At 33.3% G+C, this 27,977-nt stretch overlaps 3 protein-coding genes across 9 annotated transcripts in view; 2 read left to right on the top strand and 1 right to left on the bottom strand.

The window, feature by feature from the left end:
- LOC127867423 (beta-1,3-galactosyl-O-glycosyl-glycoprotein beta-1,6-N-acetylglucosaminyltransferase-like) overlaps nucleotides 1–27,977 on the top strand; it is a 163,056-nt gene that overhangs the window by 49,868 nt on the left and 85,211 nt on the right. The window lies entirely within an intron of this gene.
- Nucleotides 1–27,977, bottom strand: part of LOC127867421 (telomere length regulation protein TEL2 homolog) — a 154,614-nt gene that overhangs the window by 98,196 nt on the left and 28,441 nt on the right. The window lies entirely within an intron of this gene.
- Nucleotides 21,160–25,292, top strand: LOC127867428 (uncharacterized). Of its 3 annotated transcripts, none has more exons than XM_052408576.1 (4): nucleotides 21,160–21,317; nucleotides 22,685–23,229; nucleotides 23,762–23,914; nucleotides 24,382–25,292. In XM_052408576.1, exons 2-4 carry the CDS (start codon nucleotides 22,908–22,910, stop codon nucleotides 24,846–24,848), a joined length of 942 nt encoding a protein of 313 aa, XP_052264536.1. In that variant the 5' UTR covers nucleotides 21,160–21,317; nucleotides 22,685–22,907; the 3' UTR covers nucleotides 24,849–25,292. The 3 variants fall into 3 exon arrangements, with proteins under 3 accessions (XP_052264536.1, XP_052264535.1, XP_052264534.1); XM_052408575.1 differs by having other exon boundaries at nucleotides 22,680–23,229; XM_052408574.1 differs by having other exon boundaries at nucleotides 22,304–23,229.

Genomic DNA, 27,977 nt, shown 5'->3' with positions numbered 1-27,977 from the left:
CTGCTCTACTTAGCACCTGATAGGCAAATGACTGCTTACGTCTGAAAACATGATCCAACATTTTGTAGCCCTTAGAACCACCACTGTACTGTTCTATATCTGTAATGCAAATGATCATAACACTTGTGAGACCTCTCAGAAACACGTCTGTACTGCTCAGCACCTGAAATGCAACTGCTGCAAGTCTAAAAAAAATAATTTACACTTACAGTCACTGGTCTGCAGTAAACGACACAGATCTACTCGAATGCGCACGTCTGGTTCCAAACAAATGTAAATAAACGAAATGGCTTTACCACACGTGAAACGTTCGAATGTTAAGTCACTCAGGTGTCCGTAAACATCAGCGAGCGAGTTGTTCTATGATCTTTACTGGTTATTTTAGTGAAAATTTCATCACGACCCCGAGAGCACATAAACCAAGACCCATAAACATATTTTAAGTACAATTCGACGTTCAGTTTCGCTCGATACTTGAAAAATGCGATTGGTTTGGATTCGTTTTCGGATTGTAGTTTTGTCACCATTCAGCGTATTTTGAAGTTATATACATGAAAATGCACAGAAATAAATTCCCTGTACGATTGTACCACTTATCATAGACTCGATTCACATGAGAAAAATCCTTCTTACGGACCTGTTTCTTACGAGAAAAATATGAACTTTTAAACCATGATAAGAGCAAAGTGTTCCCTCAAATCGATATACGTTATACCTAGTTCGAAAGCGAATGGCTCTGAAACGACAAGGTCATTATTTCATAATATAGATTAGCAAGACTGGTCTGTTATGTTGCTCGGCAGAGTCTGCTTGTCAGATATTTCAACAGTTGCAATAATAAATATCAATCAAATGTTAGGCCCTATCAGTGCAAATAAATATGAAAGATTCTGCGATTCGCGAAATTTCTGTTTGTTGAGGATGATTTTCGGTCCGTAATTGTTAAGCGTTGTATGAAACCATCAAGTGTGTTATACAAAAATGTTCAACATTTTATTCCCCATACAATGGTCCCAAATATATTGTGTTTCTGTTACGCTTACAAATATTTTCTTCATAAGACCCGATAGTGCTACAAAACATTTTTTTCTACCAGATTCGTTTAAAATCAGCGAGCGAATTGTTTTAAGGTCTTTACTGCTAATATTAGTGAGAAGTGCATCACGATACGATCATCTATTGCATTTAAACCCAAATATTTCGTATAAACCGCTACATTAGCAAGTTTACGGGAAAAATATGAAATTTGTCGCACATAAGCCATGATAAGAGGAAAATGTTCCCTCAAATCAATCTATCCAGTTTTCCCAGACCGTTGCTCAAATGTCTAGCTTGAATTTGATTTATTATTGTTTCCACTGCTGCCTGTATTCCCCTTTTTAAAGCCTGTGATACTGTGATATTATCCTTCCAATAACGTGGGCAGACTTCTGTGCGTAAATAAAGTTAATCAGGTTATATTTCTACGAATAAAGGTATCAGACTGTAACATGTGCTGACTTAACATTTCAAACAAAGAACTTGCGTAACTGCGTAGGAGTTTATAATAAAATTACCATTATAATTTCCTTTAAACAACACTGAATAAGCCTCAAAAATGAGTTCATAATTGTGTAAGATGCAGTTCTAATTTCCGATGCACAAACATTTATAAAACCATGATAGATTCTATCTTATAACACCCAGAAAACAAAGCTAAGGGCGGTTATACTGGAATTACCCTGTAGGTTGATATGTCTTGATAAAGCTGCACATCTTATCAGTGCACTGGTCGGTCGCTATGGAGATATAGGCAAGTGACACTTTACCTAACTCGAGAGCTGTTTTTTGTTTGTTTAATACACATTGCTTATTGGTAGCCGCCTGCTTCTTTTATGCATTCGACAGTGTATCGAAGGTGTATGAAGTTGCCTTTTTATTTTAGTGGTTTGCGATTATTTATGTACTAATTGCCGAAAATATCAAAGAAAAGTTTGGGGCTTATATCAACTTATTAAGGAAATTTACGGTTTCTTTACAATTACGATGCCATTTACACACATACATTTTTAAATTTCTTCATGATGCGACGTGCATAGATTATAGATAAGTAAATTGTCAGTTAAGATAACTATTATGGCATCCACGCGTAAGTTCTTGACGTTTGTTGACATCCTGTCTGGTACATTATTTTTAAAGTTTGGAAATTAAAATAATACATGTAAATATAAAACAAAACAGTGTTTTCAATCATTTTTTTACATTAAACATGGATTAGTATTCACACATTTTAACAATAAAGCACATACATAGATACGGTACCTGTTAAAAGCATACTAGCATATTTTGCAAAGTTTCAATCGACTCTGCGAATAAAGACCACCTGTGAACAAAGACCTAAACGACCAAATCCCTTGAGTGGTCGTTATTGGCAGGTTGAACTGTATAAAAAAATCCCACTCATATAAGGTGAAACTTAAATGCCACATTTTGTGAATCCACGAAATTTCTTTTTCCGTCCGAAAACTTTAACATTGCCCATAACTTTTGCAATATTGAAGATAGCAACTTGATATATGCCATGCATGTGTATCTCATGGAGCTGCACATTTTGAGCTGTAAAAGGTCAAGGCGGCGCAGTAGGGGGTATTGTGTTTCAAACAAATCTCTTGTTTGTTTCAGGGCCCATGATTCCCTCAACTTCACCAATTCAGAGGCCACGACTCCAGACAATGCAACGGACACAATTCAGCTCAGTTCAAGGGACATCACTCTCAGCGAACCAAGTTTTGGCACCTCAAACTTCAAAACCAATTATTGCAATTAAAACCAATTCAACAGGGGCTGCGCCGGCAACATACTTTTGAAACACTTAGATTTAATATTAATTTAATCATCAATATACAATTATCATTTGAAGAACTTTAGTATTTATTACTTTATTTTCTTCTCTTTGTCTTACTGCTCATAACATAAATCATAAACTTATTCATGCTATGTTTTTAATAATAATATTTTAGATGTTCTGTGTTAAAACGGTTGTAGCAGTTAAAGCAGGTGATTATATATTAGCCTTGTTCTGGGAAAACTGGGCTTAATACATGTGCGTTTGGTGTCGTTCCAGACTAACTGTCAGACTGTCTGCACAGGCTTATCAGGAAAGACACTTTCTGCCACACGGAATTTTCAGGTAGACACTTCTGCCTTTAAACAAAAAATTCCATAAAGCCGATAATTGTTGTCTCTGATTAGCCTATGAGGACTTCACAGGCTATACTTGGTGCCAGGCATCGAATTAAACACTCGCAAACTGGCCAATTGCGAGTTAATTTTAAAAAAACGCGACTAAAATGCGAGTGCACAAATACGGTTTTTGCCAGTTGGAGAAAAATTAAGATTATCCCATATTACATATATTACCTGATTATCCCGGATAATTATTTAATCCAGAACTTAAATATTTAAACACAAATGCAGACCGAGAATGAACAAAAATGTTGTTTTAGAATTGAATAAACTCAACCGATCTCCATTTGTGGTAAGTACCAGGTTCGCGTTAATAGCACGAGGGAACACACGATATGATGACGTTATACAGGGTATTCCAATTGGACATGCGAAACAAACACAGAGCGATCTGTGCGCATCCGATAAACGTCATAATTTTAAAATAGCAACCAATCTAAGATTGCTATATGTTGTGTTTAAAACAAAAAGTATGATGTAACCCCAACCGATTTTTCAGATGTGCACTATATTCGGACATAAAACGTCAGGTTGTTGATCAGACAGTTCATTGTTTTTATTTAAAAACAAAAATACTCGACAAGGTGTCACAAGGGCTGAATGAGTTGCTGAAAAAGACCTGGATCATAGTTTACCATTAAAGTAGTACAACTGTAATGAGCAATATTCCAAAACCCAATAAAAGTATTATTTTCATAAACTTCATGCCATGTGTGGTCTTATTACACATTTTAAGGATGGCTTTCCATGCAACATTTGTTTCGTGATTTTTTTCTGTATGATGACCCATAATTTGAATTTTTTTCTAAATTAAATTACCCCTGGGGATAAATAAATTCAATAAACTCATATGTTTTAGCATTTTTTGTTAACAATGTGTGTATATTTAGAACAGTATATGATTGTAGATGATAAAATAACTTAATACAAGACAATTGAGTGATAACAATAATGAAACAAAATCTTATTTATTATGTAAGGTCCTTAAAAACTACAAGTTCGACCCGTGTATGCAAAAATCACTAATACAAAATTTCCTCTTTTTTTTAATAAGTTGTATGTTATTTCTTTGGAATTTGAGCATTTATATTTTAGCAGAGACATGTGATCAGCTTAAATCGAAGTCAAAAAAGCAATTTTCCCGTGTATATTTTAAACAATTTTAAACAAAAATCTAATAGGACTATTAGAAATATTTTTCAAGATATTCAAAACCACATAATGGCAAATGGTCAAAATATGCAAAATAAACAGAGTCATTTACCAATTCAGTTAACACCTTAAATGTTCTTACTCTCTTTATACACATACTTAATACATTATGCAGTTATGCTAAATCTGCCAATGTAGGGATGGCGTTGGTGAGGTGGGGGTGGGGGTGGGGACATGAGTAGGTCTGAAAAGTGAGAAAAAAAGTTGTATATTAAGTATTTTTCTATAACATTGTTAGATTTAAATTCAAATGGCCACACACCTAACAAGCTTGTATTCATTTAAAAACAAAGTAAAAACAAAAATATGAATGCAAAATTTCATAACGAAACTAAATAAGCGTATACTTATAAGTTCCTTTGACATGGACAGGGCTTTCTACACTATATCCTGCAGTTAGTTACAAATACTCAATCAAATTTGGTGAAACTTGGCATGCATCTAAAGGCAATGAAGGGATTAAGTACAACCCTTCATTTTTCACCTTATGTGATTGATCAGGTCACTGTTACTAAAAATAGAAACATAAAATCACACAAAATGGATCCTACGATAACTCAAAAAGTACTAAGGGCGCTTTGATGAAATTTTCTGCACTTATAAAGGGCATTATGGAGATTATGCAGTACCATATTTCTTACCTAATTGTAATCACTGTAACTCAAAAATAAATAAAGAACTGCACACAATCTGACTCCTGTAATTACTAAAAAAGGACTGAAGGTACTGAAGTAAAACATGTAATTTAAATTTTCTTTCAAATCATTCGTTTAAGTACTTACATATTTTTAGAACAACTTCATGTAATACTTTTTTAGAATAAGTGACTCTTAGCAACTCACAAGATTTGGCCCTGACCCAGCAATATTTTCAACCATAGACCTTTTTATTGCACTTCATGAAATGAGTGGGCTCAATGTTGGACAGTTCTGGTCTTTAGCACCGTTGAAAGCATTTTTGTTTTACACAGCCAATGGGGAAAAGCTGTGGGTCATTTGATCTTTTGAAGAAAAATCACAAATTAAAGCGACTTTCTAAGTCCTGTCACATCTGCCAAAGCATCGTGTGCATTATATAGTTGACCAAGCAATTGTAAAACTAAATCAACTTTCTTAAAGGACTGCTTTGGATATAATTTTCTGATTATTGATAGAGAATCGATAAAAGCCCAGTTATACAAAATATAAATTGCACTTAAATTTACCAAGATTGAAACAAAAATTGTTAAATCAAAACGACGATCATTATGAACAACTAAGCACACATTTTGAAACTGTTCAAGCCAATGTATAAGTCTTTCGACAGCCACTCATATTGACACTTGCTGCACAACTTATCCAATGAATGTAAATGTCTCGACACTGGCGGCAAAACTTATCAAATGAATGTCATTGTCCCATCAGTCATTGAAATGCCTGTAACATGTAAAGCCTCTTGACTTATTGCAACAGTTGGCGTGACGTATGTTGGGAACTAACCACCAGACTGGACTTCCACCTAGCATATGAGTAACCTGCAGGAGTTCCCTTCCTTCAACTGGAAACATAGTTGACATTGCAATCTAGTAAAATATTGACATGCAATATCACATTTAGAATGCAACTAAACATAATATATTGGAATTTTATTAGGCTTATAATCATACTGCTGATCTACAAGCCATAAAATGTGTGAACTGCTGATCTACCAGCCATGACATTTGTTTAAAGAAGAACAAAACCATGATGTTTTTAAGAAGATTATTGTTATTTTTGACATATTATTTGGACTATTATTCTACGATTGGGAAAATTTTCAGCTATTTGGACGAAAATACTTGTATTTTGAATTGGGAATGGGTCAGACATTCTGACCCGCAGGATTTGTTTAAAAAGGCCTGCCAAACGTTGCCTAACTAACGCCTGTGAGATTGGCGGTCAACATAGATAATTTGTTTTACAACACATCTTACATAGTTTGATGTTTTCCATGTAATGATGCAAAAAATTAATTGTTACCGCTGATAATCCAAATAATATATTCTTACGTCATTTCATTTAAGATAACATCGCTCGCTGCAATCCTTGCTGATTCAGTTGCAACTTGCTCTATCACCTGGCTGTTCCATTATTTTTAAGTTGGTATCCGATATTGTTTTGAGGTTTAATGTGGACAGCATATTGTGTACACGGGATGGTCCATCCAGGCTGTCCACGATTGCTAAATACAGAAACACATATAACTATAGCAAAGATTCAAGTAAGTACAAGATCTAAAAAACAATACACATTTTCTTCTGGTAACTGTAAATTGATGTTTACAGTAAAGAGAGCATAGACAAAGACCATAATATAATGATAATAATGCCCGTAATTTACATCTTTGAACTAAATATCAATATAAATGATTACCGTATGTGTATTATATATAAATATCTGATCATATATCTGTGACCTTACCCGTTTCAAGTTTTGAGTTGACAACAAAGCATGGTATTCAACTTGTCCAGGTCCATTTTTCCCAATTTGACTGTGTGGGTTTTACCATACGCTGTAGTGTTTACCAACTGGCACTCAATGTTTATACACTCTACGTACAGATTTTGTTTCTTTTTTGCTACGTTTTTTCACTCGTTAACCGTCTTTTTGGTTACGATTCACGATTGCTGTTATTTTATGCTGTCGCGAAAATATATTACTTACGGTTAATTTTTTACACAATTTTTTAAGAAAAATCTATTTTGACGTCGTAATATAATGTACTATGCATTTCAGCGATACAATCTGTTATTAAATTATATATAACATGTTTTTATTTAAGATTTATACTTTGTAAATAATAAACCGAACAAAGCGGGCACCTCACGACTTCAGTTACGATATTAAACGACATTAGCCGATGTAAACCGATCTTACCTTAAATAGTGTAATTTGCAATGTTCTTGCATTTTTAAACCTTTTAAGTTAAAATAAACATAGTTCTACCAGTTTTATATTTGTGTATTTGTTACCACAGTATCACTGCAAGTTCAGGGCTTTATTTTTCGAGTTTAGATCTATCAAAGGATGCATTTTTCGAAAACGTTTAATGCGAGTTGGAAAGAAAATATGCGAGATAAAATTTTAACAACCTGCAATTTTTGCGAGTTGTAACAAAAAAGTAATTCGAACCATGACTGTGTCAACACTTTACGCACGTGCATGTAGCCCAGTTTTCCCAGAGGCTCATATGATTATGTGCAGCAACATTTAAAGAGGCAATTAAATGTCAGAAAGTGAAGTGATGTTCGTAGAGATAGACTGTTGATATTTATGAAATGCTTTTGTTGGACTCTATGTATTTATGTTTATACCGTCACTGAAAAATAGCCATGAGTAATTGTTAAAGAGTTACTGCTAAATGACTTGATTATTGTTTATGTTGAATGTGTAATTGTTTGAAATGGCCGAGTTACAAAGAATCAACATTATAACAGTACGCCATTTTTGAGGAATTATGTCATGATACAGTTATAATTGTTATTAGAAACATCTTGTTCCAGTTATATGAAAGGCCTTTTGACAAATATCATGTAACACAGAAATTCGTTGGTTATGAACATATGAACATTATTATTTCCATGAAGGTTTCAAACCAAATATTATTCAAATTCACGACGTCTGTATTACTTTTTTTACGTCCTTACAGTGTTTTTATACGTGCGAACACAGTTTATGTTACAGTTGCAATAAATGTCCTATTGAAAACTAGTGCAAAAAAGACACAAGACAGTCTGAAAAACAAACCTTTATGCTTCTTCAATACTCTCCCGCTAAAAACCAAAGTGAAAATGCAACCAGTATAAAACCAGTGAGATGAAGCCTTTAAACTTGCATCTATTTGGGAGGTTTTGAATTAAGTTTGATCTTCTTAAACTACAAATGTGTATATTAGAGGGAAAAGTTTAAAGCTGAAATCTGTAAGCCGTGTTCTCCTTAAGCACATGCAGCCGGGGATGTCACTGGTTACTAAAAATCTTGGCATCGGCTACTTATCCCAAAAATATATTTTCAAAACACTGCAAAAAAGCCCGTTTAAGTTCTTAGTCGCTGGCTAGTTTGAAAATATAACAGGCCAACGAAATATTTATTCAGAACACTGCTGTTAGGCCATATTAAAAATGACGAAAAACACACTACACTATTACGAATACATGGAACAATTCTTTTCTATTGAAAGGATGTAGGTACGGACATAGTTTCTCAAAAGCATCCAATTCTTCTTCATTAACCCGTATAATTAATTTATTTTGACAAAGGCTTTTAATTATGTTGTAAAGTTTGAAGGTATTTTATGAAGAAAACTATTTTATGGATTAATTGGCTATTTTTTTTATATCTAGAGTGATTATTTATGACTACACAATGCAGTGAAAATATAATGCAATATTTAAAAATGCAATAATTCAATAGAACTTTGTTTGTTTCAGAGTAAAGAATTTATGAATTATATTTATTCAACCAATTGTGGGGGAACATTAATAACAATAAGTTTGACTTATTATCAATTTAGTGAAATAAGTATGTTTTGTGGTACATTGTATTATTTTGTTTCAAATGTAAACATGATTAAGTTTATATGGAGTCAAACGTAAAAAAAACTATACAACCAGTGTTCATTTCCATTTAATATTATAATGCATATCTTCGTATCTTAGCATGTTAACTTAATTGTTGCCAAACTAATGTTCAACTACAGAGTGGCATATTTTCATTGAAATGATCTGAAATTTTTATGTCTTGAAATATCTTTCCTGCGTTCAGAAATTTCAAATCATTTTGTCAAGTGTGGTGAGAGTAAAATGTATGGCCAAATTTTATATTCCATTTGTAAATAAACATTTTGTTCAATATTTTACCATTTGTCATACGGCCGCAACAAGATTAAACTCCTTTTCAGCTATCAGGAAACGTTACTTTCCGTTTATTATCAATGTGCCTCGTTATGTTCCGTAATGTCAAAAGTCAGAATTTCCGAGCCTTTGACTTTGGAAGTTTAACTCATAATATTTGGTAGATTTTAACCCTTTCCAACTCAGAAGCAAAGTGACAAAGGATATGTGCAAACAGCATAAAACCAGAACAGCCTGCAGGTAACTCACAGTTTGTTAAGAGTTATGCTGTTTGCTGTTCATCAATATCTAAGTAAATGAAGCCTTTAAAACTTGAATCCAGTTAGAAAGGTCTATAATATAATTTAACTTTCTAAGGGACTACAAATGCATCAAAATATGTATCTAAGTGGTAAAGGATTAAACTCTTATGTGGGCAGATACAATATGGGTAATATGAATGATGGTTCAGTTTTTTGTCGTAAACAAATTGTGGTTGCTTAAGTTACCGAAATCATCAAACACTAATTTCTGGATCTTGCAATCACTTAACATGTGCTAAAGCCAGGTTGATGAAACTATGTGTGTGTTAGAGTGACATATGGGGAATAACCACATTTTTTTAGCAATTGTGTTTGACAAAAACTGTGGTTATAGATGCTATGTTTTACAGAAAGAATTGAAAAACTAGCATCTGCATCCTATAATTATTTTAAATGTATGAAAATGAGGAAACTAGGCAAGTGGATAAAAGAACATGTGAGGAATATGAACATCATTTTAGTTTTGTTTGTGTCCGTTTGTCCGAAATATCCGAAACTCAAAAAGCACTTAAGCATAGTTGATGAATCTCAGAAGGTGAAAATAGAGGCATGTGGGACTATGCACGCAATTTCAATTAGTATGCCCCTCTTCGAAGAGGAAGAAGTATATTGTTTTGCTGGCTGTCTGTCGGTAGACCAGTCTGAACGTCTGTAGACCAGTTCGTTTCCGATTAATAACTCGTCAACGAATTGACAGATTGGCTTGATACTTCATATATGCATTAGCCTTGTAGATGACACCTATTGAAATTGGGGGCACTAGGTCAAGGGCACTATCGCACTAAGTGTGAAAATTGTTTCCGATCAATAACTCGTCAACAAAATGACCGATTTGCTTGATACTTCACATGTGCATTGGCCATGGCCAGCAGATGACACCTATTAAAATTGTGGATACTAGTTCAAAGCCCTGTTTGGAGGGACATATGTCTCCAACCTCGGAACACTTGTTATTTTGAACTCCACCTTCTCAAAGAAGTTAAGTTCCTTTGGGTATCAGGTGAGCACCTTAAGGAACATTGCCTTCTTGTTTAATAATTTTAAGTACACACATTCCAACAGTTATTAAACACCCTTAATAAACATGTATAAGGCCACTCCAAATTGATATGTTGGTCTACGGATTTTTTTTAAGTTGAAGAGGCGAACGAAAAAAAATTTCCTTTAAAACAGGAAAATTCTCGAGCGAAGAATAAAAAAAATCACATTTCGATAGAAAATGTTTGCATTTTAAAGAGATACAGGTTTAAACAGCTATATTTTACATTCAAATCAATTCTTATATAAAATATATATTGACCTCATATGTATAGGAGAAAGTTGCATATGACCTTTGACCACGAAACATACGTGTAACCATATCATTGAGGGACATATGTCTACCTACTGCTGCTTATATATGTTTGAATTTTTAAACAGTCAAAGCTGTAAAAAGGTATACCATGTTGCAAGCTTTGAAAAGGTATACCATGATGCAATAGCACTTGAAGAGGGACAATCATCAAAATGATAATGACAGACAGTCAGTCAAAGGCCATGCATATAATCCCTTGTCGCTACCTTATTTTAAAAGGGGCATACCGATAGCTAGTACGGTATTGTATTTTTCTGAAATAAATTTATACATTACAAAGAACTTATTTGCTGTTTCTGAAATGCACGGACCTAGCTGTTAAACATGTTCCGTCAACCATGTATTTTAAAAATTATAAAACATTGTCCCTGTGAAACTTTTAGAACCAGCATTTAATGATTTTATGTTTATTTTTTGTTCACTTAAAATAGTGTTATAGGAAAATATTGCCTACATATAGGGAAATACCGTCTATATGCCCATTTAATGAAGAAAAAGTATTTTAGAAATCTTACGTCATGTTTCCCGATGTTGTTTGAAACTGAACATGTTTCAACGGTATCTGCTGATAGTTGCATGTTCAAACGTAAACAAACACATTCAAATAAGTCACAGAACGCAGATGTGTTTATATGTTTAAGGGTTGGCTACAGCAACTTTTCACCGCAATTTGTTAAAACGGTTACGACAGCGAAACATGTACTGGTCGTCTCGATCGATTTTTTTAGCGTCTGCAGTAAACGATTAAAAGGGTTACGAAACACTATATTTGGTATTCGTATTCAGCGTCAAAATCGTTTATGGTAAATCGCGTTTTTTTACAAATTTAAAAAAACAACAACATGCGCTATGGTTACAGAAGGACACACAAATTAGTGCGAGCGGTACAAAAATAAAAAAAAATTCCATTTTGAAAAAATAGGTGCGGCAAATCCGACGACCAAATTATCAATTTGGAGTGGCCTAAGAATAGAAAACGAGCATAAAGTTTTACACCAACAAACAACTGATGTTGATATGCATTTCTTCTCCAATGTTGTCTTCAGCTTATTGTTGCTCAGCATCTTATAGCTGTACCACTTCATTTGGAAGAGCAACAACTTGATTGTGTTCTTAAGACATTTTAAACGGACTAATATTACAAGTTCTGATGGGGTTACAGACAGGATGGATTGGCACTGACCTTTACAGTGCTTGAAAATGAAGGTTTACGTGGAAAAGTGCTTGAAAACAATCAGAGGTGTAAAAAAATGCTCATTATCAATCATAACTATACAGAATGCTTAGAAAGAGCTCGAATTCGGCTCAAACGTGCTGGAAAATCAGGAAAACCAGATTATGAACATCCTATGTCATTTCCAACATTTATATAAATTAATTTTGTTTAAAGGGTTATATGGCGAACCGTGTATTAAACAAAACGGGTTGGGAATGAAAATTGACAAATCCTGTTTTGGCCAGTACCGCCAATTATTAAACCACCCATTTTATCCTGTGTCGATGTTCGTGTTTTCCCACTAGCAAATTCGATTTCTTGCTGCAAGCAAAACTGTAGACAGAAATACCCGAATGGATTATACTGGTTTGTTGGAAATCGACACACACACAAAACAATTGTTCTGAAAAATAAAGGTATTACTTAAACAACTTATGAATGTAAACATGCTCTTGTATTTTCGGTGATTAGTGACAGTTGTCACTTGATTGTTTATTTTGTCTTTATAGAATTGTACTTCATATATCACTGATTTTTTTATTTAATATTAAAAATGAATGCATAATGCCACCCAATGCATGAACTCTGCACAGTTTAGCATTGTTCTACCTTTGTACTGCATTTTCATGAGAATGTATGCTATTGTTGAACACTATCTTCTTCATGTAAACGAGTTTAATAAATATTTGACACAGACTGTGGTAAATAACAAAATACTTTCATCAATATGTTGATGCATATTTGAAAGTGGATCTTTAACATGATGAACATATCTATCATATTAGTGCTATATGGTCTTCATATGGTTGTAATACCCATTTACATTTTTTTAAGACTGAGTCATGTTTTCAGAATTGGCAAGATCGGCTCAGTAGAACCTCTGTAAATTAAATTATCACTATAAAAAGTGTTAAAAACGCAGTTTTTTTCTTAGAGCTTTAAATTTACTTATATAAAAATTTTAATGGCTTCCCCTGACTTTAGGAGATACCCCAAAAGCTTTAATGTAAGTGGTCACGTTGAAAAACATGTTGATGTCAGCATTGGGCCTATCATATACTAAGTGGTTATGTTGGAAAATGTTTCAATGTAAACATTAGTCCAAGTATATAGCCTGCAACTCGGTATTGACAGGGTACTAAAGGAGTTATCAATCGTGTGTAAACACCGTATTAATATAGCGGATACATTATTGAATCGAAAATCACATTTGACTTAACTTCATTTAAAAATTACGTATTAATGACGAAAAACATTAAAACCGAAGTCATAACATAAACAACACCACTATCAGTTAATCTTGTTTATTATTACGAAAGATATTACCGCGGGAAAATAGGTTAGATAGCACTAAAATTAAATCAAGCATGAATACACAAAGATCTGACATACCATCAAAAGCAACAATCAATTAAGTTTGTATCATTTTAACTAATTTGATTTTAATTAAGACACAAAAATAAAAAAAATATCACAGTTATTTTCATTCACTGTCCAGTTTTTCATTAAACGATGAATTTAAGTCGTTTATTGCTTCAAATTATGTTTTCCATCCTTTTAAAACAATTAATTTGTAAGAATCGATTGATATTGGAGATGGTTTCATGCAGATTTTACAAGAAGGTAGCGTAGGTTTGTTTGTAAACAAAAACCAGGGGGCATAAACCATATACTGCGAGAATAGCCGACCAGCGATAATACCGGGTTTGAGTATAAGAGGAAACTCAATACCTGTCTAAGTAATTCTGTAAACCGATTTTATGCAAGCATTTTTCTTATCAAATATATTTTATGAAAAGTAGTATTTTTCATATTATGTCTTATGCAGCCTGAACAATACTAGTTGTTTTATAATAGTGCTTTACCATAAAAAAATTCTTAAAAGAGCTTGAATTTCACTTTTTTGTCTTGAAAAATGCTTTAAAGTGCTTGAATTTAGACTGCAAATTTATGAATGATCCTGGCCGACTTTGATGTTGTATGATAACATGCACATCATATGATTTGATAATGTGTTTGATACTGTCAAATAAGGTAAAGTAATGATAGCTGAAATATTTATATGTTAACGGTACAGCCCAAAGTATTTTTAAGAGTTGATTTAAGTCACCAGCTGAAGGGGTGTAATTTAAGGAATAAAGACTTCTCAAGAAAAGTTATAATAAAGTGATCAAGATGGCTACGTTTTCTCAATCAACTGTGGGTAAATGCCTGCCTGGTGCCCCAAACAAGGTATTGGCCGTGCAAGGAAAGTCAGAGCATGGTGTAAGCATACCAAGTGATGCAGATTTGATATATATGTAAGTGCCATCTGTGTTCTCGCAAATGATCAGATCCTTGTCGCAGATTGTTATAATAAAAGAGTTAAGCTATTAGATCATCAATACCAGGTGGTGGGACATTGTGATTTAAATTCTTCTCCGCGTGACATGTGCAAAATTACCATAAGTGAAGTAGCTGTTGTTGTGAATGACATTATGACACATGAGGTTCAGTTTGTCTCAGTGAATGACGGACTGCTGGTTATGGGCAGGAAGTTACATTTTCAACATAGATGTAATAGTATTGCTAATAATCTGCAAGACTTGTATCTCACTTCTGGTACTGCACTTTACAAGTATTCAATGAGTGGAGCCCTGCTGAATAAACCGTATGATGATACATCAGGCAAATTCACAGGTAATATTAAGGTGGATATATCTTGGTATCTTTGAAACAACTAAAAGGAATATTTTGTTGTATACATATTCATTTAAAAGTCAATATCTGCGTATTGCAGATATAATGTTTTAAAATGATAGAACTTAATACTTGCACCAGAAATAATTGTCTACTCAACAATAATGTCCTTCCTTTGCCAAGTGGTGCCTTGGCTTATTTTCCTACTGTTTAAGAGTTTGTATTGGTGTTAAATAATTCCCTAATAGTAATCATGTCAGAATGCTCTGACTATGTCAGTGAGTACATTTTACTGAGAGAATGTAATTGATGTGTGCGTCATGGTGTTTCAGCAAATAATCATTAATTCATACTGGTACATGGTTCATTGTAAGAAAAATAGTACTTTGTTAAATAAAATAGATAGCTGATGTGAATAAGATCTAACTGTGTCTTTATGATTTTTGTAAAGAATTTGCCACATTGACTCCAATCTTTTTTACAGTAAATAAGTGTGCAATGAGTCTGTCAGGTGACAAGATATTTGTCACAAACTTCTTCCATGACAAGGTCCTCACCCTGGCCAGAGAGGGTACAGTCCTCCACACCTTTACCGACCTAGACCTGGAACGCCCACGTGGTATACATGTGATAGCTCAGGGACAGGTGCTGGTCTGTGGATATGGATCAAACACTATCATACAGCTGGATGGTCAAGGGACGAAGAAGCTGGCAACTATTGCTACGAGAAGGGATAGATTTATTCACCCACATTCAGTATGTTACAATATGAGCACATCATCCATCATTGTGGGTCAAACACATTATGGGAACATCCATGTGTTTAAAGTAAAATAGATTTGTTTCACAAGATTTAGTGCATACGGTTTTGGACATGTACTTTCAACTCGAATGCTTGGTAAAACCAGACTTGTATTAAAAGTTATGTTGCATCACATAATAAACTTTGATGTTTGATTTTGTTGCCAAGTAATATCATATTATTAATTGGTTTACAACCGTACTTTCATAATAACGTGTTTTGGCATCAAGGATTTCTTATTAAGTGTAATGTTTAATTGCATTTGTTTCTCTGGATGATTTGTTGTGTTTCCCCAAACTTTGAAAGCATGATATCACCAGTTAAACAATTGGATTGCTCTGATGATTATTTATCTTTGAAATGTATATTATCAGTGTATTTTTAAATCTTGATTTAAACCTTGCAAATACATATACATACAGGACTTTCTTGTTGTCATTTGTGATTCTCTACAATAATGCTTATGCAAAGTAAAATGAACTGTAGGACGAAATTTAGGAGAGTTGTTGCTTTTTCATTGTATTCATTAATTATAAGGATGCGTTCTGTTCAAAGAAATATTAAGTATCATAAAGTAATAATTAATGTACTGTACGAATTTCTTCCGTCATTGTTTTTAGATTTAATTTTTGTTTAAGACAACTATACATGTATACAAGTATTTTAAACATGTTATTTATCCTTTACCTTTCACTATATTTTGCGAAATAAAGTTATATTCAAGTTCACATTGACAATTTTGTTTCTAGGAATCGCATTGAATATTAAAATCAGTATTTGAATTTCACATTAACAGTCAGCAGAATATTACAAAGCAGTGCTTACTACTTTGTGTATAAGAGACACTCTTTTTAGCTCTACTGGCCTAAGGCCTGAAGAGCTTTTGTCATGGTGTGGTTTCCGTCGTCCGTCCGTGCGTGCGTGCGTGCGTTAATCTTTTTCTTGTTTACGCGATAGTCTACAGTTTTCATCCGATTGTTTTCAAACTTGTTCAGTGTCTTTATATTAATGAGGACTCGAACCCTATTGAAAATGGGTTACATCAGAGTAAAAAGTCCAGAATTTTCTCCTCTTGAATTTGAGAAATTTGTGAAATAAGGCTTGTTTACACAATAAAGTCCACAGTTTTCATCCAAATATTTCCCAACTTGCACAGTGTCTTTATCTGAATGATGAGTCAAACCCTATTGAAAATTAGCAATATCGGAGTTATAAATCCAGAATTATCTCCCCTTGAATATGAGAAAAAAATAAAAATTCAGTTTTTTTATATGAATAAGTCCATAATTTTCATCCAATTCTTGGCAAACTTGCACAGCGTCTTTGTATCAATGAAGACTCAACCCTTTTTTAAAAGAGCAATATCGAAGCAATACGTCCAGAATGACTTCCCCTTGAATATGAGAAAATTTTGAAATCCCTCTTGTTTACGCAATTAATTGCACAGTATCTTTATATCAATGAGGACTTCAACCCTATTGAATATGAGCAGTATAGGAGAAATAAGTACACAATAATTTCCGCTTGAATTTGAGAAAATTCTCCTTGTTTGCGCGATTAAGTACACAGTTTCCATCTTATTCTTTCCTAACTTGTACAGTGTTTATAGCAGTAGAGCGATTCAGGTCCTCATGGGCCTCTTGTTTTATTTTTGAGTAGCAAATTTACAATATGGTTATATGACAAAATTATGCATTTAACATGTGTGCTTTCTCATTATTAATTTACTGCTAGAGCTGTTTGAACTGCACATATTATCAAAATTGTTTAAGGTAGCGCACCCATAATGGGCACATATCCAAATATAATCTAATTAATTATTTTCTTAATCAACATCATTTCACTGAACTACATGCAAGGTAGGCTTTCCATGCTTTTTAAAACAATATACCGTTTTTTTTCAAAACCACCCCCACTCTCGGATTTTGTCCAGTTTATTTTAACCCCTGGGGTATATAAAAGTGCATGTTGCATTTTTATTTTTATTTCAAAAAGTAAACGGAAAATCTGTCTATTTCTTGGTATTTTTGCTGTTTATAGTGTTTCTATAAAAACTAAGTTTAAAATATATAACTTAAATGATACTATGTTGAATTTTATGACACTTTGTTTTTAACCGACCCAATTTTTACTTGGCTGAAATCACGCACATTTCATGGCGCTATTCCATAGATAAACATTTGTAAAAAATAAATGTCTGTAAAAGAATACTTATTTCATCTTGTTTAAACTTTAAACACCTTTACTGCATCTGTACACACCAACTGCATGCCCATATTTGGACATTTGAATGAATTATGGAACTTTTATATACCCCAGGGGTGAAAATAAACTGGACAAAAGCCGAGCGTGAGGGTGGTTTTGAAAAAAATCGGTATATTGTTTTAAAAAGCATGGAAAGCCTAGCTACACATTTGCATATAGTTCAGTGAAATGATGCTGATTAGGGAAATAATTAATTAAATTATATTTGGATATGTGCCCATTAGGGGTGCGCTACCTTAATTAATACACTAATAAAAACATTGAGATAAGCATTCATGCATTTATCAAATTAAGCTAAATTTCTAATAAAAAATGACCAAATGTGTGATGTATATTGTTGGTTCGGTAGTGTTTCCACAGCCCTAAAATTGATAGTTTTAATAACCAATTAACTGTAATTCTTTACTACTTTCAGATGTAATTGTTTATTACCAACCTCCGACACCAAACTGTTTATTCTATGAACAAGTCTGGCATGTCAAATGATATCATATGATCAAGTCAAATCACTTGCAGTATTTGTTGAATCACGGTTTAGTAAAAACTTTTTTTTTAAATGGAAAATGGGTTTTCATAACACTACCGTTTTTCAAATATCCTAATGGCAAACATTCAATTGAATATTCAAATAGTTTTGCCATCTGTTTTTACATATCATAATTTGACATGATAAGGTTACGTATGCTAAAAAACTTGCTAAATAGGTGAAATCTTGGAAAAATCTTTTTAGCACTCTTAACGCCAAATATATGACTAAATCTCAATTCAACTTGGTCAGTCTTAGTGGTCCTTATGTTGTCTACATTACCGATTAGACTTTTGTATTGGTCTTTCGTCAACCCTGATATATATTCAAATAGATCTATGTTGTTTCCATTTAATTGCATTCATTAAATATAAATATAATAAAACAATAATTTAAATAAATCAGAATATTCATTACCGGTGTGTATACGTGTATATAAGATAAGACAGTATTGGGCAAGTATTGTGACCTACATATTTGTCCGTTACTTTGTCTTTCAATATCAAAAGTTTTCGCAAGTACTCGATAAGTGGTTTTACTTCCGTCTGTTTTAAAAGTCCTCCTTTCTTTTGGACAGACGCGTTTGGTGCATATAGCTCAATACTAATATTTAGACATCCTTAATGAAAAATAAATGATTTAATAAGTCAACATAAAATTCTAAAATTAAAATATACTAGTTACGACTAGTTACCGGTCTTTTCCTTTTTTTAATTTTATTCTTGATTTTTTACTGGAGCTTTTACGATCCAATGTATACATTTATCGATATAAAGCATTTAATGAATAAGTTAAAAAATGCCAAAATCTGTGAAAAGGCCCCTTTAATATAAATATAGTCAATCAAAATAAACTAATACTTTTAAAAATACGGTATTTTAGAACTTTTCTTTTTTCGTCATTCGTCATTTATATCTTTAAAGATATGAATTATAAACTTTTCAATCAAATGTCGATTAAGATGGAAATACATGTATATTTCTCATTCAACACGCTCTTTTAGCAAAAATAAAGCGATACAGACGATCAGATTACGGAAATGTATTTCGGTTTTTAGAAAAATCGAGTTAGCAAACGTTTGTGTTGTTGTCACAAAATAATGATAAACATGAAAATATGCTCGATTTGGCGTTTTTCGAAGAAACGCGCGAGTTAAGAACGTTAAGTGTGACGTCATATATGCGGTGTACGATGCAATAACTATGTCAACGTAAAGTGCACGTCGTATTATTCACAATTTGTTATTGAATAATGCAATAATTTTTAAAAAAAAAACACACACACTATTTTCCAGGCAAATAATGGTCCTTAACGTCCCTTGTCCTATGTTTTGTACACATTGTGCAATCATTAACGTCCACTGCAAAACCTTCCGCGTAAAACTTGAATAACATTTCAATACACTGAACTCTTCTTATAATAAGAAAATATAGCATGTTAAATATTGTCTATTATTTTAAACATATTAATTGTATCTTGATTTCCCTGTAATGGGTAGAACCCGTATCTCTTTTAGAGACATCTATAACAGGCTCCCATAGATGTGGTGATCGAACCCTTGACCTACCTATCGCTAGGCGGGCACCATAGTCATTACACCACGGCGATCTCAATCGTCTATTTACAAGTTCGTAGTAAGTTAAAACTTAAAATATCAATAACGAAACTACACTGTAGTGACAAAATAGGAAACAGGCATTTTAAAATAAAATGTTCCAAGGTAATCTGAAACCTTCCTCAATTTAAACTGATAGATGACACACGCCAACATCCGTTTACACGGTTTGTATAGCAGTTATCAAATAACTGGGTAAACACTAAGTGCAATATTATATCCGGATGTATCCTTGTATTTACCAGACATCAGAAGCTGAATGTTGAACATCTTCGTATGAAAGATAGTACTTGACATTGTTGTACTTTCCCAACATCCGCGCAGAGATTTGACTGAAACCAGTATAGCTGGATCGAATCCCTGCCTTCATAACCATCCATGTGATGATAGCCTAGCCACGTGGTACAATAATTTTACCGTTGTTATTTTTACTTTGTTTAAATTTAGGTAATTCATTTTTCATAATGGACCTAAACTTATATACGATTTTCGAAATAAAAAAGAAAATTATACTACTTTTCAATATATAATACGTAAACAAAAATCCTACCAAATCTGGTAGGATTTTCTTATGATGGCAGAGAGTGTAGGTGAAAGCAAGGAACGACAACTCTGCGGGGAGATTGGTAATTTCCGCAATTGCATGTTAAAGAATGTTTTCATATTTGAGTGTACTGAACAAGTCCCTTTTGTAAATACTATAAGTAAAGTACAATTTTTTTCTGAGTTTTCTGAGCAAAATATGAAAATCCACCTGGTGTTGTGTGGGGAATTAAACCCCACTGCATAAGACTAGTGATATCAATGAAAATGTTTTGTTTTTGTCAAAAACAACGTTATTTTATACTTAACGCTGGCTGTGTTGAAACGATCAATCCGATAATGAATAAAGGTTTGTCTTCTTATTCAAAATACAGACCATAAGGTGTAAATTAAAATATTTAAGGTTAACACGAGAACACTTATCAAGATGTTTCAAGTTGAAGTTGGGTTTATCACATAGTCCAAACTACCCGTGATAAGAAGGCTGTAAACCAAATGTTAAGCAGGATAAAAATGTTTTCAATAGGAAACACCTAGACTGCATGTTAGTATTTGTGGTCGACAGGTCTTAAGCGTTTCGAATCAAGTTGAAAAACATGCCTAAATATCGGTGTTGACTAATACATGTATAACATTGAGGCATTTTAAAATTAATTCTTTATCAAACTATAGTTTGGAATATAATGCAACTAGTGTTATTACATCACGGTGAGTGTTGATGTATAGCAAAACAACTCCGCATGAATGAAATGTGCTAGTTTCGTTTATCATTCAGTGTCGTAACCATTCTAATGCACGACGAATCAGCTATCTAAATTTAAATTTGCATACCGAATTATAAGTTGTAAGAATTGCTACATTATCTATTACATACAGGTTTTCTGAGGCACATCTATGTCAGAAGGACGAATATAATAATTGTTATGCCCTCGGATCGAAAGATCGGGGGCATATTGTTTTGGCTTGTCTGTCTGTCATTCATTTATTGTGTGTGTCTCAAAACTTTAACCTTGGTTAAAGTTTGGTCATAACTTTTTTAATATTGAAGATAGCAACTTGATATGTGGTATTCATGTGTATCTCATGAAGCTGCACATTTTGAGTGGTGGAAGGTCAAGGTAAAGATCATCCTTTAAGGTCAAAAGTAAAAAAAATACAATCCAATGGAAGTAATAAGCTTTAAAAGGGAGTTAACTTTTAAAAGTGCCAAATGATATATTGAAATTTTATTTCAAAGCGGCGCAATAGTGTGGCATTGTGTTTCTGACAAACACATCTCTTGTTACTTTTTTTTAATGCGTATTAAAATAAAGCTAAGTTCCGTTTCATCTTTGGTTTTAGCATACTTTTCAAGTGCATGACCATGTTTTACCATTATCCAACTAAGGGGAATTACAATATATCACACACGAAACTTTAATGAAATCAGATATTGCCTTGGTCACACAACAATACGGGAGCGGAACGGTTGCATGCCTAAACTGCCACCGCTTAGGTGTTTCTTTGACTACGCCGCTGAACGCTCATTTGAAGAATGAACTTTATCCGAAGAAGCATAGACAATAACCTGCAGTAACCCTAAATTATAAGAAACATCATCAGGCCACTTGTTGAATATTTAAAGGTTCTGATGTTCTCGTGATAACTTCTTGTTTCTCGTTTAGTTTAATAAGTATTTGTTTATTTTTTTGCAGACACATGTAAACACATCCTAAACATTAGATCTCTTTGTTGTGCACACTGGAGAGTCTGAAGGAAAAATATGCTTTAACAGTCATCAGATGTATAATGAGTGGTGAACAATCTGCACATTCAACCAATTACGAAAAGCTCGTTATCAGTGATATGTGACCCTGAATGAGAAATTCAATAGTGCAACAATTTACAAATAGACAAAGATAAATCGAAGGCGAAAGTATTCGCCATGTAGTTAAACTAAGTTGTGTTTCATTTTTAAATATAAGTATATCGAGTTTGACAATACATGCATTATCATTATATGGATTAAGCTTGGGATGTTCGTAGTATGAATAATGGAATAAATGTGTTGTCGTTCGTGTTATTTTCTAGTGCAGACGCCACGCTGTGATGATAACAACGCCCAAGATTTGCTTATTCTTAAATCGATGGACTTCGCATACACACATATTTCAAACGTTCAAACTAATGTATAGGTTTTCCAAACCAAGCGCAAAGAAAATAGAACGAACGTTTAATGTAAGATACCTGCAAGGTTTACGGGGAGAGTAAGTAAAAAACACATTGACGCAGATAAAGAAATAGAAGAATAGAAAAAAAATGGGAAAGCTAACAAACAAGAATACATGGTCGTTCTACGCTTCTGGAGCGCTTATGTTCGCTCTTTCCGGTGGATTCCTTGTCCTTGTCGGATTTGTGATGCCCTACTGGGTTGTATTCGACCATCAACCGTGTCTTGGCAACAGTTCATACAACGGGACCGTGTACGTTAGCGTCTGGTACGGCATGGTATGCGATATGGACAAGCCGACGTACTGTCGGATGAAGGGTATTCGGCCACAGACCAGAAACAACTTTAATTTCAGCCAGCTAACTGGATGTAACGCGGAAGATCTATCTGTTAGTTTGGCTTCCGGATTAGGTAAGGACAGACTATACTTAGATTTACAACTAATTTTTTATCCTTTTCCCCATTTACAAAATTTAGAGCGTGCAATTAGCATTCTAAATAGATAAAAAAATATTTGTATTGTTGTGGATGATTAATTACGAAAAAGAATGTGCCATATATGTCAGAGCCTTATTAAACAACAAAATTAATCGACAAAGCAGATAAATTGGCAAATAAAATAAAATATTTGAATCTCAATAACAATAATTTTATTATATTTGTATCTTGTTTACTTAATATAAACAACTAAATGTGCTAAAAAGCTTGACAACTTGTGAGGTAACGTTCAGTATACCAGTAATTCAACAACTTCCTTAATATGAATTAAGAAATAAATGTATGTGTGGGTGTATATATATATATATATATATATATATATATATATATATATATATATATATATATATATATATATATATATATATATATATATATATATATAATATATATATATATATAAATATATATATATATGTGTGTGTGTGTGTGTGTGTGTTTCAAGGTGGCTCCGGATTATGGACGGCCGTGCAGATTTTGACGTCAGTCGGTCTTGTTCTGATATTTGTGGCCTCAATTATGGTAGAGGCTTGGAGATGCGGAGGGTACCGTAACAGAGGATTTGTCGCTGCAATGTCTAGTTTCCTCATCATTGGAGGTAACATTCCTCAAAATGTGTTTCTGCTCGTTAATTTTTTGTTTAAGAGGATCTACATAAAGAGTATTTCATCTGCGTATTATTCTTAGATTCATGTTTTTTCATTACTTGCAAGCCAGTGTTTTTATGTTAAAAGCGGTAAGAGAAAATGAAGCAATATATCCAAATACAAAATCTCAGGTCTAATTTTTACTTTAATACAATAAGAATAAACGTAAAATTGGACCTACATAATGCCGTTTACCGAGTTTTAACAAAATTAAAACTGAAATTTAAATATTCCTGTTACTACCATTATCTCATTTCAAATAACGATTTGTATTATATGTAAGTGATAGTTCGCCTATCCATGCGTGTTTTAGATCGACAATTGCATGTAGCTTAATGACATTCTATAGGACTACAAATATACAAATTGATGCGTCTGTTTGACGCATATGTATCCATCGTTACTGGTTTGTATTCAGGAGTTGCCATCCTTGCGATGGTGATACTAGTTATCGTAGGCCTTGTCCAATCCTTTGACGTACCGAAGTTGTCTGAAAGGGTGCCTGGAACGTTTGTGTGGTCCGTTCTCACTTCCGGTATTGGCGCCCTTCTGGCGCTCGCGGGAGGCTGCCTAGCGACGGTGGAAGTTCGCAAATGGGTAGAATTTGGTAAAAAAGATGATAACAAAGACGTTCCAATGAAAACCGCGCAAGAAACGTCTTCGAAGCAAATCAACAAACCTTACAGTATTGAAGAATCCAGAACTGTTGGTCAAAGAGTTTCCCGTCCATCTTCTAGTGGTACCGATGACAAGGATAGTAACCGAAAACAAGAGGAGTTCAATAAAGGTTATGATAATGTTACTAGAAAAAATAGCGAAGAACATCCCTATGCAGTGCCTAAGAAGCCAAGCAAACGACAGGTTGAGCACTATACTGAACTCTAACCTATGTTTTGGATTGATTGTAAACGATGTGCAGTAATGAAATGTCTGGCATCCTTACTATGACATAAAACAACCATTACAAATACGAAAACTACACAAGAAATTTCTGTTTAGACCCTGCTAAATAACATGTTTAGATGTCTGGTGCTGGATGTAAAAACACTTTAACATTTTTCTTTTAACCTCGACTATTTGTACGCATGACAGAAAATCATTTTGTAAATCAAAATATATGTTTTCTTAATCGGAACATACTTGTTAAGTTTAACAATGTATATTGGTTTTAAAAGGTTGTGCGTTTTTGTATAGTAACCACTGCAAAAGTTATAAAAAACTTGCACAATGAATATGTTATGTAAGTGAAGCAATCAGATACATGTATTAAGTCCATATATTTCACATTTTTATGTTCATATTGTGAACGTAATAAAATTTATAAAATGATCTACATTTTCGTTAAAGGAATGTGCATTGCATCACAAGTTCGTCATTATATATTATTTGGTTTAACAAATGTGTTCTTAATTTTAGTTCGCAAGTGTCTAAAATATTTTCCATGAAACAACATGTATGTATCTAAATTATAATATGCACCGAGCATTGCATTTAACAGAATTCGGATCGGAGAATTCTTTGTACCATCTGAAACTCTGCTTCCACTGGTAACATTGATATTTGTTTGATTTTTTTTCAGGCATTTATAATGTGTATAAATGTGCACATCATAAATTATGTTATTCAAACGTTTTTTATTAATCAACTTATCATAAATATCCGCTCATCATCAGCTTTTTAGGTTTGCTTTAACGCTATTGAATCATGGCATAACAAGCATTAAGTATTTTAAAAATATATATGTTTGTCTCGTTACTGTTGCTGGCATTCGGCTTTAATAAAATGATTAATTTATACACACTAAAGCGTATTTAAAATATGCATTGTGAACATATAAGTGTATTTCTGAATATAAATTCAAGAAGACATGTATTCGTATAACACGGATGCCTGCACATTTTACTTTTTCTTAACACACCACTTGTCAAAAATGAACCAAAATGTTCGGGCGCGAAAGTTAACATGGTGGTAAGTACAATTCCACTAGCAGTAATACCGTTCTAGTTACATCCGAAACAATTTTCCGGCAGGGGAAGTTGAAGAAAAGACCGGCGGATAAGTCCAATACTAATATTTCCCAACTATCCTCTGAAAGTGGGAAATAAAACGCTAACATAAAAAATAAATGAGCCGTGCTCTGTGAAAAGGGGGACTAATGAATGTGCGTAAAGTGTCGTCCCAGATTACTTTAGTTCACTTCAATTATATTTTTCGTTTCAAGAAAGTCTCGTCTTAGCCAAAATCAAGATTTTGCGGAAAGTGTCGTCATTAATTAGCCTGTGCGGAATGCACAAGCTTATCTGGAACGACACTTTACGCACATGCATTAAACCCTTTTTTACATAGCACGGTTCAAGTGTATTAAAACAGCTCCATGTAAACAACACCTGTAGCTTAATTTGCTATTGATTTGAAAATAAATAAGTAATGAAACTTCTTGCTATACACACCAGGGTATATACCCATAGCTGTTCTTGAAGTCTTAACTGAATTTATAAGTATGTGTATGTCAATTACTGTGTTGTGCAATTTTATTACAAAACAAATATAAGGGCAATGCAGAACGTGTAAACAAACAAACAGCATTTAAGTTTATCTGAACTTGACTAACCACATTTTCAGTATGATGGTACTAACATGTTCGATTAGTTATTCATGTATATGAAGAAATTTAAATGTCCAACAAATACATTAATGCATCTTATTACTGTCATACTTATTTTTAAATGTTTTACTCCTTCTAGTGTTAACGTTGTAGATTTTACCTGATAAACCTCAATGTTTACACTTGGGTAATATATCTCTTATCGCATTCTTCCCTGATAAGACGCCTCGCTAGGTCGCCTTTTATCATTTACTCAGTCGTTTATCTAGTATACCCTTATAAAGAAATATTGAACACATGTAGCTAAAATTATTTTGAACCTCTTCACATATTGCAATTGATATACTGTGACGACGAATGCACGCGTAACTTGACGACTAGATTGCTGATAACAGTTGCGAATGAAGCAATAGGGAAAATGCAATAAAATACGTTCGTTTCCGCGTATTACGAGTAACAAAATGTAAACACGGAAGAAAAATACTTAACGAAAGCGGGGTTTCATAAACAGCACTTGAGTAGAGCAGCGGGTTCAAAATCAAGCACCACCATAACATGCTCTTTATCCAATTACCCATGAATCAACGCGGTCCCGGTTGAAAATTGACAATATCCCCAATACTTCGTGGTAACGTGTAAATATTGACTTTTCCGTGATTAAAACAATATTATTTTTGCAAATATTTGCATTATGCAATAGATTTAGTCTTTGTAAACTTCCATATGCATCAAATTATTATTTTAAATACGCAATTAAATTGAAATAAACAACTTTATCTTACGCCTGATTTAAGTGTATGGATTAAGTGTTAACTGAAACATTTTAATCCGTTTTTAATATAAATGTATTTGACAGAATATGTTTTATTGGCAATCCTTGAGTTCACTATGCTGTTGTTGTTTTTCAAAATAACACAGTGATGTATCATAGTATTGAACAGTTGTTTAAATAATTGTTTAAGGAAAACAATGCATGACAGCCCAAATAACCGAAAAGTTCACCCAGAATTGCACATAAGTACAAATAATACGAGGGTGACCAGTGTATCCCATTGTACGAATGCACGAAGTTCATGTTAGCGTATCAAAATATATCGCGAAACGTGTCACAATATTTTACAGAATATATGTGTTTACACAAAAAATAAGAATGTGAAGTTTATACCTTTAACAATCTTTGTAACTTCTTTTGAAAACATTATGATGGTTATATGGGCCTTAAGGTCGTGTATGCTTAAATTGCTTGATAATCAGGGTTCATCAAAACCTTTGTATCTCCAATGGTAAAATATTTTTTAAATAGAAGGTGTGTTATTCCACAGTTCAAGTGTACTTAAAAACTACTTAAAGCTGATATAACACGGTGTAATATATCCCAACAACCAAAACAATTTATAAAATGAGTCAAT

This window comes from Dreissena polymorpha, chromosome 2 (genome assembly GCF_020536995.1).
Source record: "Dreissena polymorpha isolate Duluth1 chromosome 2, UMN_Dpol_1.0, whole genome shotgun sequence".
Lineage (NCBI taxonomy): Eukaryota > Metazoa > Mollusca > Bivalvia > Myida > Dreissenidae > Dreissena > Dreissena polymorpha.
The sequence above is the reverse complement of the archived record's forward strand: the minus strand, read 5'-3'. Positions and strand labels throughout refer to the sequence as shown.

Coding starts and splice junctions, on each gene's coding strand:
- LOC127867428 (XM_052408576.1), top strand. CDS start 22,908: ATGGGAAAGCTAACAAACAAGAATACATGGTCGTTCTACGCTTCTGGA. Junction 23,230..23,761: donor TAGTTTGGCTTCCGGATTAG/GTAAGGACAGAC, acceptor GTGTGTTTCAAG/GTGGCTCCGGATTATGGACG. Junction 23,915..24,381: donor TAGTTTCCTCATCATTGGAG/GTAACATTCCTC, acceptor GTTTGTATTCAG/GAGTTGCCATCCTTGCGATG.